Source organism: Peromyscus eremicus, chromosome 14, assembly GCF_949786415.1.
Source record: "Peromyscus eremicus chromosome 14, PerEre_H2_v1, whole genome shotgun sequence".
In the NCBI taxonomy this organism is placed as follows: domain Eukaryota; kingdom Metazoa; phylum Chordata; class Mammalia; order Rodentia; family Cricetidae; genus Peromyscus; species Peromyscus eremicus.
In genome coordinates this window covers 7,042,404-7,057,478 of record NC_081430.1, presented here as the reverse complement: position 1 = coordinate 7,057,478, position 15,075 = coordinate 7,042,404, and the positions used below count along the sequence as shown (strand labels likewise).

General features: G+C 40.8%; 1 protein-coding gene across 1 annotated transcript in view; it reads right to left on the bottom strand.

Annotated features, from left to right (window-relative positions):
- The window catches only part of Crppa (CDP-L-ribitol pyrophosphorylase A), a 291,765-nt gene that overhangs the window by 143,574 nt on the left and 133,116 nt on the right, over positions 1-15,075 (bottom strand). The window contains exon 6 of the mRNA XM_059279633.1: positions 13,640-13,734. Coding sequence (XP_059135616.1) covers positions 13,640-13,734 — 95 coding nt within the window. The remainder of the gene's footprint in view (positions 1-13,639; positions 13,735-15,075) is intronic.

Genomic DNA, 15,075 nt, shown 5'->3' with positions numbered 1-15,075 from the left:
ACTACATGAGAATGTCTGCACAGCGGAAATACGATTTAAAGCACGAGTATTTGTGAGGAAGATTTGTTGTTGGAGAACTTCCCTCCAAGAAGACCTAAGGCTCAACCAAGCCTGAAAGGCTTTTCCTCAAGTCCCCAGACTCAGAGATTCCAAAATGTCTCTGAGAAGCAAACCCACCCACTTTTCACAGAACATGATTCATCTCAAAATCAGAACCTGCCAATACCCTCCCCACTCCCCATTCACCCTGCAGGCCTAGTGTGGGTGTAACAAGGGAGTGCTAGAGACATGCACTTCCCTTCCGGTCTGAGGAAATGTAAAAATCACTGTAAGAGCTTTATTTTCCTTGTTGGGCCACTTAACTTTGAGTCTTCACTATGGACTTCCTTCGTTTGAATCAGCTTTGAAGCTATTCTTTAAGAGCATGGAGTCTGGAGCTCAACTCCCTGACTTTCGATCTATCTCTGAAACATCCTTTCTGTGTGACTTTTGTAAGAACTTACTGTGTCCTGTGGCTCAATTTATTAAAATAAATAAATAAAAATAAAATAAAATATTTTAATAAAATATTAAAATAAAAAAAGTGAAATAAATACCTGATAGAATTCATAGGATCTAAGTGAGAGACAAGGACTGCTAGCTTCTAACGTCTTTTCTCAAAATCTGAGAAAAAAATGTACCTGTTGGAAGTCAATCCCAGTGTTGTGAGGTTATAAATGTATCAGACTGCCACTGTGTCTGCTATTCTCTATAAACTAAAGCCCCCAACAGTGAAGGCTGAGCTGCTGAGTGATGCCCGTGTCCCTCTGTTAGACTCAGACCTTGCCAGCTGATCACACCCAAAGATCTGTCATTCCCTAACAGCATACGACTGCATAGTGTAAATACTATTTAAAGGATGGAGAGTGGGAAGGAAGGTGAGCTGTCAGGAAAAAAATCCTTTCAAGTAGGAATATCCGAAGAGAAAGCAAAAGAACACTGTGACCAAGGTCTGCCTGCCATGGGCCACTGGGCCCAGTCCCCTCTCACAGAAAGAGCCATGCTTCCACAAGATGTGAGTTCCCAGTCCACGGGCTTTCCCAGAAATCGCTGCTCTAGACTCAGTAAGTGCGCTGCATCCCATTCCCATTTCTTTCTTGACAACACAGAGCAGTCTCTCCTTGCACACAGCACGATATTAAATGTGTGCTCCTATTAACTCCTCTCGCTTATTTAGTCTTCCTCTTCCAAATGACAGCTTTAGCACATCATTCTAACTCCGCAACTCCTTCCCATTTGATACCCTACATTACTGAGCTTTCGTCATTTGATGGAAGTTGTGCTGAATGCTTAAAACAAATGTATGCTGAAATCATACTGCATACCTACACATAAGCAAGTGTTGACGTTCATATACTTTATTATGGACACAGTAGCTGAGGATAAAGCAGCCGATTTATGATGACACAGCCAGGAAGGGGTTAATACACAGATTCTGGTCTGTACAATGTAAGTCCACTGCTCATCAGTACAGCACTAGTACTTTTTAATTTGGTGAAATCACTGGACAAGAGGAGTAAGGTACTGAAAATCCATTTGGAAGAAGCACTTGAATGGATAAAGTCAATTGATTACTATCTTAAAGGGGCTCATATAGTCGCTTAACTCTTAACAACTTTCTGGGTCTTAGATTTGGAAAAAAAGTAGTTAACAAATCTCTTCTAATTCAAATCTTTGGATTTGACCTTGGAGAAGAATCAGGTGCTCTTAAACTCCTGCAACTGACACATGCTGAGCAACTGGCAGAGGGATTACAATAGAAACACTCCCTTAAGAACTGTCTTCCAGTGTGAATTCCGTTCTCTCTCTTAGAGGCACTTTGAGGGCCAACTATTGTTCTGATGAGAAACTACCAAAGATTGTAGAATGGGGGTGAAAATAGAACTAGTCCTAAAAATACGTGAGTTCCTGTAACAAGGAATTCAAGGTCCCATTTTATTATATATATAAATTAACTATCCAAAGCTATAAAGTATCTGAAAAAGATGTGAAGATAGCAAGCAATATCTTAAAGAAGTTAATGAAGCCTGTGTCTTGTCCTGTGTTTGTACTGTAGGACATTACATTGGTTCATGGTTAGTGGGCGGCGAAGAAGTAAAATGGACAATCACGGCCATTAATTCATAAATTGTGTTTGGCAAGCACAATGTGTACATACTTCCTAAATAAAATGATAAAAGATAGCATGTTATAAGGTATACACAGTAATGTGATCTGTTGAGATTTAATAATGCATAAAAACTTTCAAAGTTAAGAATTTAGAAGTCAACATAAACAAATCCTCTCTGTCATAAGTAGAAGCACAATGCAGGAAATCCTAGCCTGGGATGGATTAGTGTAAGGCTCCCATTAGTTGACCAAGCAACGTTCAGTGAGAACTAAAACTGAACACACACTCAAGGCCAGTGAATGAGTTTCTGCCTTTGAGAAGAATATCAAATGCATAAGATGGTTAAACCTGCAATTCCCAAACTTAAATGTGCACCAGAATCTCTCAGGACCTCATAAAAATGCAGATGGTTCATTTTCCTGGATATAGGAATCTGCATTTCTGAACACCTCCAATTGGTGGCAATACCACCGGTCCCTGAATCCCAAGCTGAAGCACAGGTTGCTCCCTTAAAAGCGTACACATCTAAATGGGCTAACTTCTCTCAAGTGCATACCCACATACAATCCAAAGACCAAACTATCCTTGACAAATCCCAAACTACTGATTTTCCTGTGCTCTGAAATGAATCACCTATTTAGTAGATCTCCTAGCATGGCAAACGAGAATGACATGAATGACTAAAGTAAACAAATTAATTATTCCAACTAATTTTTGTCAAATTCTTGCCAAATTTACATAGCCTAATTTTATTTGCATGTACAAAGTTTAGTTTTTCTAAGGAATAGGAAATAACCTAGATGTATATATAAGTACTATTTTAAAATTTCTACATAAGATATGTACAACAAATAATTCAAGTTCAAACAAAATATCATAGACTTGAAATTACTACTCAAAGGCAACCTGGATAACGCCACTTTATTTCTTGTGCACAAGCTATTTTTCTTAAATGTATGTTCCTTTTGATTGAGAAATAGATTTGTTTTGTTTGTATAAAAATGTCCCATGACATACAGCTCTCCATTATAAGATATATATTAGTAACCTGCTAAATAGGTATTATTTATAGTCCCAAACTATTTGCAAACATTAAAGATAGATTATATATATTTGCAAAAAATATGAAAAGAATCATATGCTACAAATATTTAAGTATGAATATCTCAGAATATTATATGTACCAGGCACAGGTAACTGTGTGCTCAAGTAAGCATGCACATGAATGTGTATAGATGTGAGGACCAGAGGATTATCTCAGGTACAATTCCTTAGGTATTATCCACTTATTGAAAGACAATGTCTCTTCCTTGTCCAGACTTACTAAGCAAGCCCCAAGGATGGTCCTGTCTCTACCGTCCCAGTATTAAGACTGCAAGCACATATCACCACACACAAGTTTATTGACATGGGTTCTGGGGAACTAGCTCAACCTTAGTGCTTGCAAAGTAAGTACTTTTTACTGACTGATTTATCTCCACAACTCTCAAGATATTTTTAAAGCAGGAATTTCTTAACAGTAAAGAGAACATTACTGAAATTCTGAGGACTTCACATGCTGCATCCGAATTCAGTTCTTCACCCACCGCTGGTTCATTGTCTAGAGCTAACTCCTCCATCACAGCTTCTCTTGTCCTTACAGAACGGTGACATCAGTCCATTTCTGCAGCATCTACAATCCTGTCTCACCTTCCATCCTCTCCTCTTGTGAACACAGTCCTTTCTCTGGTTATGAAATCAGTTAGAACTTCTTAAGTGTGCTTAGTGTTTTCAACTCTTCCCAACTCTTCACATGATTGGCAGATGCCCAGCGGCTACCTATTTATCTACAGAAATGTATCTATCTGGCTGATATCCAGACAAAGATATATTCCAGAAGTTTGCTTCAACATAGTCCTATCATCATTAACCACAATGATTTATGAGATTCCCACCACATACACAAAACCATGTGAGGGACCCATGAGAAGAGGTGGTGAAGGTAAGGCAACTAATTATAGTCCAAGCAGCATATGCAGAATGACACCATAGTTAGTGGGTCTGTGCAGAGGTCTCAGAATTAGAAACTGAAGCCAACTCCATGGGGACAGTGAGAAGACACCAAGCTCCAAAACATAAAATCAGAGAGCATGCTGGCACAAAGGAAAAGTGAAAACTGCATAATTTCAAGGCACAAATAAGACAACATGCCGGAACATGAAAACAATATACTTGTGAGAGAAATGTTCAGTATAGATTGTGGGGGCCTTAAATGCCCAGCTACACCTTGGGGACTTTGATTTACAAGTCACCGCAGATGCAGAGTGTCAATGTAACGAAGAAAAAGCACATGGGTGAGTTCTAGTTGTGGGCCCGTGAAACAAGTTTTCAAGTAACAAAATGCCATGGATAACTTATTCATAAGCTCAACGGGGCATTTTGTTTTACTTATTGTAGAAACACCATACCCTGGAATCATGATTTAACTATAGCTGCTGGGACAATGAAATAACCTACGTTTTTACACTTTAAAGTGTAACTATACCACAGCCAAACAGTTGAGACGCATTTCCTAACTCAATTATTAGATGAAGCATTAATAAATATAAATGATATTTCTTTAAAAGTCATGTGCCCTCTAACTGGATCACGACAATTGAGAAAGTAAAATTATAGTAAGCACTAAAACTGTATCTTGATTTAAAAAGCACAACTTCTCAGTATGTGCCTATTCACTAAAAACAACTAACGCCAGGCCTAGTTACACATGGGGTAATCCTGCAATTCAAGGGCTAAGACAGTATGACTGAACGTTTGAGGAAAGTGTGGGTTATGTAATGAGTTCTACTGAGGTCCAGGCCAGGCTGTAGGTGAAGAAATGAAAAGAAAGGGGTTGGGGGAGATGGCTCAGTGGGTAATGTGCTTGCCACACAAGCTTAAGAACCTCATGTCAGATCCCCAGGACACACATAAAGAGACAGCTGTGGTGGTGACTATATAGAATCCCATCACCAGGGAAGCAGAAATAGGAGAATCCTTAAAGTTTGCTGGCTAGCCAGGCTAATTGAATTAGTGAGCTCCAGGCTCAGAGAGGGATACTACCTCCAAAATTAGGGTGAAAGATTGAGAAAGACTCCCAGCATCAATTTCTTTCCCTTCATATCCATGAGACTGCACGCATACGTGCACACACAGAGAAGCATATATCTTAAAGAAGGAACACTGGAGGAAGGAGGGAGGAAATCAAAAGATAGAGTTGGGACTGGCGGAAATGGGAACAGGAGGGATCAGGTGGGGGCTAGGGATGGAAGGAAAGAGTACTGGGAAAGATGACTGGAATTGGGGGCCATTTTAGGGCTAAGGTAGAAACCTAATGCAATGGAAACTCCTTGGAATCTACAAGGATGACCCTAATGAAGAGTCCTAGTAATGGGGGATATGGAGCCTGGACCAGCCAATTTGTGGGCCAGGTCTTCTGCATATATGTTATGGTTGTGTAACTTGGTGTTACTGTAGGACTAACAGCGGGAGCAGCAGGGGGCTGTCTCTGACTCTTTTTGCCTGCTCTTGGGACCCTTTTCCTCCTACTGGGATGCCTTGTCCAGCCTTGATATGAGGGTTTGTGCCTTGTCTTATTGTAACTTGTTATACCATGTTCAGTAGATATCCCTGGGAGGCCTGCTCTTTTCTGAAGGGAAATGGAGGAGGAGCCAGGTGAGAAGGGAGGTGAGAGGGGAGGGATTGGAAGAGAAGAGGGAGGGGAAACTGTGATCAGAGTGCAATATATGACAGAAGAATAGATAGATAGATAGATAGATAGATAGATAGATAGATAGATAGACAGATAGATAGACAGATAGACAGATAGATAAAGTTAAAAGGTTAACAAAGGGCCAGTTTTATTGGGGAGGGGCATTGTTTTGATCCTTCAGTGCAGAGAACTGAATTCCAGACCTTATGTATGCTAAGCAAGCAGTGGAGCCCTGTATTATGACATTAATCTAAGAGAACAATTTTTGTAATGTCCAGTATGGATTTTTCTACAGGGACTACTTCCTGTATGTATAAAACCAATTTACTGAACTAATTTCATGAAAATAACAACATCGGCTGATAACTCTGGCTATTCTACTGTTCTCTTGTTTTGACTACTCAGCACTGCACTTGTTAGCACTTGCGAACACTGACATCATTCCCATGCAGACAAAGATACAGAGAACACTTTTATAAGTGATCTTCTTAAAAGAGAAAAGGGAGTATGTGGAGTGGCTTGGAGGGAGGAAAGGGAAGGGAGTACTTGCAATTATATTATAATCTTAAAAATTTATTCAAAAAGAATATAAAATTTATCACATAAAATATAATCTCGAAAAAGGCAAAGATGTTTTTAAAACAGAGAAACACAGCAAGTGACATTTAGAATTACCTTAGCTCTTTCATTAACAATACTCTAAAACCATGACAACCAATTATAACAATAAACAAATTTCCTTGGATATGGTATGAATGTAATTAATAACAGCATGAGCAACTTAGAGTCCACTACATTTGGACTTTCTTTTCCCCTCTAGTAGTTCTCAGATAATCTGGCTAATGTCCAAATAAACCTAATGTATTCAGCAGAATGATCTGCAGGTAGTTTCTAGTCTGGCACACACTACACACACACACACACACACACACACACACACACACACACACACACACACACGCATACACTCCATATCCCAAATGAGTCCTTGCCTCTGTTCAGAGTGGACCCAAGACAATAACTAGCTTTAGAGTGTCTTTCACTATTAACTGTGTTCAACACCTGTGGTGGTTTGAAAGAAAATGGTCCCCTTAGGGAATGGCACTATTAGGTATGGCATTGTTGATAGAAGTATGTCACTGTGGGGTTGGGCTTTAAGGTCTCCTATGCTCAAGTTACGCCCAGTGTAACACACAGTTTATTTCCTGTTGCCTGAGGATCAAGATGTAGCACTCTCAGGTCTTCCTTTAGCACCATGTCTACCTGGATCCTACCTTGCTTCTGGACATGAAGATAATGGACTAAACCTCTGAAACTATAGGCCAGCCCCAATTAAATGTTTCCCTTTATAAGAGTTGCTATAGTCATGATGTCTCTTCACAGCAATAGAAACCCTAATTAAGACAGTATCCCAAAACAAATGCCTGTTATTTTCATTTCAAAATGTTTCTGTGGGTAACAAAATAACCATAAAAATCACTTTATTTTTGCTAAATAGACCTTAAATTGCTGTTTCATTTTTGCCTTTCTTCTGGCTTCTTTTGCTAATCTTGATGTTTTGTATGCCTAGTGCCATACACTGAGTTTTGTAAGGACTAACAAAAGGTGCAGATCTACACATTGTGCGGAAGGGCCCAGTTCTATCCACTAACAAATGCACAGCTCCCGCACACTATAACAACAGGCACAGATCTGCACACTAGACTCAACCTGTAGGCCATTAGGAAAAATAAATCAGGCATTAGAGAACAATTCCAACAAAGCCAGATCCTGCCTTTATACCCAGAAAACAAATGATTTTCAGTTAAACATAGCTTGTCATTTGTGGTTATAGAAAACAATAATTAAATTCTGTGCTCCAGGAAACAGGAAGTGCTGGATGAGCCAAATACATAAAAAGCTCAAACAGTGCCTGATCGGTTGGAGTGTAAGTCAGCATTCCTTATGACATTCATCTCTTTTGTTACAGGAATGCAAAATGAACTGAATGTACTTATGTGTTTCAAGGGTAATGTGAAATTTAAAAAAAAAAATCGAAACACCACAGATTTTCCTATGGAGAGCCAGTCAGCAGCAGCCAGCATGAACATTCTGTAAAGACAAACAGGACAGACTTGTCCAGCTCAGTTCCTCTGCACATGATTTTCATTCTTCCCATGTGAAACAAACCATAATGCAGGCGGAAGGGGTGGTAAACTGAGCACAGCCTGCGAGGCTGTCTCTGGCTCTGTCCTTACTCCCATCATCTCCCACTGCCCCATCTCTGCTCCGACCTGTTCGATTGGCCTTGCATGAGGCTCTTCGCCGACCGTTCACAACATGGCTCCTTTGAGTTTGAACTTCAACTAAGTAACTCCTGATGCTCCACTGCCTTTTACAGCTTAACTAAACAGCATGTCTGTTGAAAGGGTTCATTTCATGACTTTCACTTCCAAAACTGTTTTCCATGATTCTCTTATATAAGCAGAGATTATCTTCTCTCAGGTCAAGGACCCTGATGGTTCAGATCCCTGGGAACTGGCAAAATCTTCCTTCAAGGAAGGCTCATGGAGCAGTGAAACCTTCCTCTGGACCAAGTGTGACAGTTTACAACAGACTGACCAGTGTATACAAAAACTAGTAACTGCGACTTCCTCCTCCTGGATGGCTGCAGCTTGGAATGCTTCCTACAGAGACTTCCAACTCCTCCTTCTGGTGTCCTATGTAATAAACACCCTGAGGCTCCAGGTTTTTGTGCATAGTTGGTCTTGCTCCACCAGAGAGAGCACAGCCCACCCAACCCCAGACTATCTGTACTTGTGTCTATTCTTTCTTTATCCCCTCATCACCCCATACTGATTTCCAGAGCCAACCCATTCAGGACACAGCTGCATCCCTTAGGGTTTGTATTTCCTACTATGTACTGTATTATTATCCACTATGACGGAAAGCTCCTTAAGAGTCACACCTGCTTAGCTCAAGTCACTACAGCCAATGGTGGAGTTATCGCGGGAATCGACCATCTTGAGGGTCAATGAATTAAGTAATTAACGAAAGGCTAATCACATCTCCTACTTACCCATCCCTCACTACTTTTAGAACAGTATAAATATTTTCAACATTTTCTGAGAGTTAGAACGAAGTGACTGAGGACTGGTATTAGTAAATTTTCTTCTGACTGTGAGAAGCTACCTGAGAAAAAACCTTAAGGGAGCAGGGTTTGTTCTGGCTCACGTCAGGGCACACTGCCAACGACGTGGGGAACACGATGGCAAAGCAGGTGGCTGCTGCTTAACAGTCTCAGCAGCCAAGAAGCCAGAAATGGCACTAAGCAAAACCTCTCAAACCCCACCAATCACTCACCTACTTCACTAGATTCTCAAACAGTGATAGAAGATAGGGAGCAAGTATTCAAAGACGAGACTGTAGGGAGCATAAGTCATTCAAATCAGAATATTCCACCTCTGTCCCCAAAAGGTTCATGGCCATCTCATTACTAACAAAAGGTTCATGGCCATCTCATTACTAACAAAAGGTTCATGGCCATCTCCTTACTCACAAATGCATTCAGTACAACTGCAAAGTCCTCAACAGTTTCAAAAGGCCAAAATCTCTTCGGAGACTCAAAACAAATTCTGAAATGTGAGCCCTTATAAAATCAAAGAGGTAACACACTTCCAACCTACAATGATACAAAGAAAACACCCGTTCCTACAGGGAATGATGGGGGCATACCAGGGAATGGTCAGACCAAAGCAAGGCCAAAACTCAGAAGGACAAACAGCAAGCCTACAGCAGCATGTCTGACATCAAAGCTCATGGTGGAGTCATCTGGGTACAGTGAGCACGGGGAGCCCCGCCGCTCCCACCCTGGGGCCAGCACCGTGCACACACTCTCTTGAGCTATCTCCATGCATTGCAGCAGTTCCTCGATAATCTTGGCGCCTACACCAACATGGTGTCCTCACTGCACCTTTGCCTTCAACTTCACAGTTTCACGTCTGGCCCACCAAGCAGCTCATTGCAGGCAGCCTGCCCCAGCTTCAAACCACCACAGGAGCTCTCTAAAGCCTTGGTGCAAGCCTCCCTCCATGCATTGTGCATGCTAGTGAAAGAAGTATCCTGTGGGCAACGCCAAGTTCTGCTGCAAGCTCAACATGTAGATGACCTACAGGAGGGACCACTTTCTATCGTAACTATAACCTTCTGTGTCAAGGTGGCAGAGAAAGAGACTACTTCCTTCCTCAGGCACCATTCATGTCACCACTGCAGAGCACAGTGCCCAATTTCTCTTTATGCCAATCTTCTTAAGTAGAACTACCCTTTGTCCGCAGCTATTCTGTGCACGTGCCCCTTTCCTTGCTAGCATACATGTTCTTCACATCTTTCTGCTCTACTTTCTATTATCTCTCACTATAAATCTGGCAGTAGACAGCGCTACAGACTGAATGTTACATTGTCTTGAAATTTTCTTTACCGAACTATCCCTGTCTTAGTCAGGGTTTCCATTGCTGCAATGAAACACCATGACCAACAGGCAAGGTGAGGAGGAAGGGGTTTATTTAGCTCACACTTCAGCATTGCTGTTCCTTACTTCGGAAGTCAGGACAGGAACTCAAACAGGGCAGGATCCTGGAGGCAGGAGCTGATGCAGAGGCCATGGAGGGGAGCTGCTTACTGGCTTGCTTCCCATGGCTTGTTCATCCCACCTTTTTATAGAACCCAGGACCAGAAGCCCAGGGATGGTGCCACCCACCATGGTCTGGGCCCTTCCCCATTGAACGCTAATTGAGAAAATGCCTTACAGCTGAATCTCGTGGAGGCATTTTCTCAACTGAAGCTCCTTCCTCTCTGATGACTCTAGCTTATGTCAAGTTGACACACAAAACCAACCAATACAATCCTATTATTTCTGTATCCCACCAAGTGGCTTCTAGCAAAATTCTCAGTAGAACATGTGTGTCCCTTCTAAAACATTTGAACAGTTTTTACTGTCCACACTTTTACCTTCATTCCCCTGCACACCCAGGCAGAAAAAAAAATGCCTTTAAGCTGTTTACAGAATTCTAGTGCTTCACTAGGCCACAGATTCCTCCTTTCACGTTCCCTCTGAAATCCAGATGCAAAAGCCTACAAGCTACATAGTGTAGCTACCATCACAGCAACAACCCCACACCTCAGTGTTACTTTTCTTGTTGTTGCGACAGAATCCCTGGCATAAACAACCTGGAAAAGGACGGACTGGGCTTGTCCCCCTAACTGAGCGGTTAGAGCTCATCATGGTGCATGGTGAGTGTAGGACAGCTCCTGCTTGGAGTAGCAGGAACTTGAGCTGGTTACAGCTCTACAAATCAGAAAACAGCTTAGACCAGATGCAGCCAGACTGTAACTCTCAAGCCTGTGGTCAGTGGCCTACCTGCTACCAGACCTCACCTCTTAGAGGTTCCACAGACTGCCAACAGGGTACCAAGTGTTCAAATACATCAGTCAAGTGGGGGCCTTTCACATTTAAACCCAAACAGGCCCCACTCATCAGCATCTACCTCCCAGAAGTACCTCTGAAGAGCTATTTCTCTGAAATTCAAGGCCCAGAAAAAATAAATCAAATGATGACAGCAAGATTAATACTGAAGTCCTACAATTGTAATTCCAGTCACATGTGCATTCATATGTATGTGGGGTAGGAAAGGTGTCTCTTAACAAGTAGGCTTCTCGATTTAACTTCCAGCCACTTCATACACGAATTTGATGTTTTCCATTATGTTACAGTTAGACGTTTGGGTCATCCCAAATGTATGTTGCAAAATTCTTCCCAGGCAATTAGCATAAACATACCCAATCTCTTCCTTCAGTTTCAATGGGAAACATTTCTCCTATTCACATCAATAAAACAATCCCCCATTGTGTGAGGCACAGCTCCACGCCCACACTGATCTGCCCTGAGACTTCAGCAGTGTAACGTCATCATTTTTATATGCTCTTTTCAAAGACAGATACAAACTCGCGGTGTAGAAAGTTATAATAGTCACCATTTTGTGCTTTTTCTGTAAAATATGGGCTGAAAAACACAATGCCACAAGATAAATCTGCTTTCATAATGGAAGATAAATCTACATAAAACCAAATTAATCCCTTTCCAGGGAGCTACTTCTTCCAGACTTAACTATAATCCTGTCAAACTTTAACATTTCATATTGTTTTTTTTCTTTCATCTGTGCTTGAGAAATATTAATTAACAAAAAGTATTTGGCATCAACCAACACCTACATTCACACACTGGTGACATGAACTTGTACAAATTAAAAGCCAGAAGATCGCTTTAATTATAAAATAAAGGGAGGAATCATTGGGTGATTTTAAAGAAAAGCACTGTGTGTACAGAAAGCTACACAAAGCTTTTGGGTCATGACAGTTAAAGAGGACAACATTCTAATGAGTATCTGTACTTTAACAATTCACAAAGCTAGAAGCCAGGGAAAGCTAAAGCTTCTAACATCCACCACGATTCTTTAAGGCTATGCAAACTTCCATTTTCAAAAACCTAGACTGACAACGGGAGGAAACGTGAAAGCTCTCACTTTGCTGGGGAGGTTGTGGTTCTGGGGCACAGAACACTCAGAACTGTAGCCTAAAACACTCTTGTGGGGCAAAGTCTCCGCAGAGAGGTCCAGACCGATAAAAAGAATTAGACCATGAATAAACAAGAGGCCTGAGAAAGCCGGGAGGCAGCAAGGATGGAGGTCCCAGGGAGAACATGGCTTCAGTGTCAATCTTGAAAACAGCTCCCGCAGGAGCATTACGCCATTAAGCTAGAAACCATCCAACAAGCCTGAACTTCTCTTAAAAGTAGATAAAATTATCTGTCCTGAACACCATAGGATCTCAAAGAAGTATAAGAAATGAAGGAATAAAAAGCAAAATGATGTTCCCATAAGTAGAGATGTACACTGGGAAGACCTATCTACAAAACAGATCCAAAATAACCTAGCATTCAATACACTAAATGAAATAATAAACAATCTGCCTTGGAATACTTAGAAACAACAGGGGAAAAAAATCCACTCATTGTAGGAATGAAGAGTAAAGTAGCAAATTAACAGATTTTTCTCACGCTTGGAAAGAAATACAAAGTGGAAAAGAGAAGATTCTAAATAAATAAAAACAAAGAGAAAGTAATAATTAATCATGTACATCCATCTAAAATGGAGTAACCTCTGAAGAGGAAAATTAAAGTAACAAAAAATACTAAGAATATGGATAACACAAGAATTATTAAATAAAAAGGGTTAAAATTACAAAATAAAAAAGCACTTTATGTACCTCAGAATACCCACCAGAAGTAGCCACTATGAACTAATCTTTAACAAAACAGTTGGGCCCATGGTTCTCAACCTGTGGGTCACCACCCCTCTGGGGTCCAATGACCCTTCACAAGGATCACATATCAGATATTCTGCATATCAGATGTTTACATTATGATTCTTAACAGTAGCAAAATTACAAGTATGAAGTAACAACAAAATAATTTTATGGTTGGGGGGTCACCACATCATGAGGATCTGTATTAAAGGGTCACAGCATTAGGAAGGTTGAGAACCACTGGCCTAGAAGAATGGACGGGATGGAGATGCATCAATCACAGTATCAAGAGAATGAAGGATCTTAGGGAAAGAGGAAATAGCAACACTATGTTTGAAAGATTTGTGGGCTTTGTCAAGGAAGATACTTTTATACCACAAAAATTTATGAGAGCTAATCCTACTCAGCCCTTGAATACTTACATTTAATTCATTTTTTAGCACTTCCTTGAGAAGATGCCCTACAGATTCTTCATCTTTTGTGTTCACAACCACACAAATCTCTTGTGAAATTTTCTCTGAAATTAAAAATAGAAAAATGTTTAAACTTTACCATTCAAAGAAAGCATAGAACAAAGCCTTATTATCCAAAAACTTGTGCTTGCTTGACTTTCATCAACCTTGAGTAAGATGAGGGAGAGTCTAGCTCCAGGCCAGGGAGAGTAACCTGAGCTATGTGCTAAAACATCCTTAATGCCGTATACCAGGCAGGCCAATGCGTCCAGACATTAAACACTGTGTAGTAAACTCCCATTAAGCACATGAGAAGTGGGAGATCTTGGTTTATATTTTACAGGGAGTAACCAGAAGGGACATTTTTGTGACCATTGCCATCCTCCCTTGCTCGTAAGGAGTCTCCGAGATTCTCAGATATTCCCCCTTATAGGGAGTTGTTTCCTTTAAGTCATGCCCAGACTTTCCTTGGCATGCATCTATACTGTCGATGCAATACAGCTCAGGTACTGTTCGGATTCTTACCACAGCAAATGAAAATAGTTGAATTTTCCTCCAACTTGTTAGGTTGAGATAGCTTAAAAGTTAAAATATAAACCGGGTGACACGGTGGCATTCACCTCTGAACTCTCTGTGCATTCTCCTAAAAGATATGCAATCCTGCTCTGCAGCAATCTGAGGTGCTGAGGACATCACTCCAGCTGTCCAGAACTAAGACAAAACCCTAATCTGAAAGAGTATTTCCCAAGCAAAACTGGATGGGTCAGCATTTGACCTTGCTGCATCATACATGGTGGCTTACGTAATATGTCTTCTATATAAACTAATCAATTAATAATCTTTTCAAGCAAAGCTAGAAAGGACAGTTAAAATAAGATCACCAGCTAATAATACTCTTGTTACTAATTCCCATTTTATCAACAATCCTGCTTGTTCACAAAGCTCTAGTAATGTAGAGAACATGGCGACCATAGAGGAAAGAAATATTATGAATATGTATAGTGAAGTCAGAAGCCCTCATTGCAGAGAAGGGGACTGACCTTCATAAGATCCCAGGGTTCTTAGTAGTAGAAAAGGATACAAATCCAAACTATTACATTTACAGACCTAGAGCTACCTTAGAGGGAAAGGCATGGAACCCTCAGTGAGCCTTCAAACATCCCATATTCCTCATTGTCACTACCCAGTTAATGCCTCAGTGTGAGCATGTATTATTATCTAAGTAACAATTCCTGTTTTCACCCCGCCACATGTAAATACAGGTCTTCATAAAGACCACTCCTTCCTAGAGTGATACCACACTTGTAATAGTTGCTATAAAAAGCTGTTCACACACTGTTTGCTCAGACCCTTCAGTCAAGAAAACTAAGCATATGTAAACAAAGTAATTCCAATGAAATGAGATT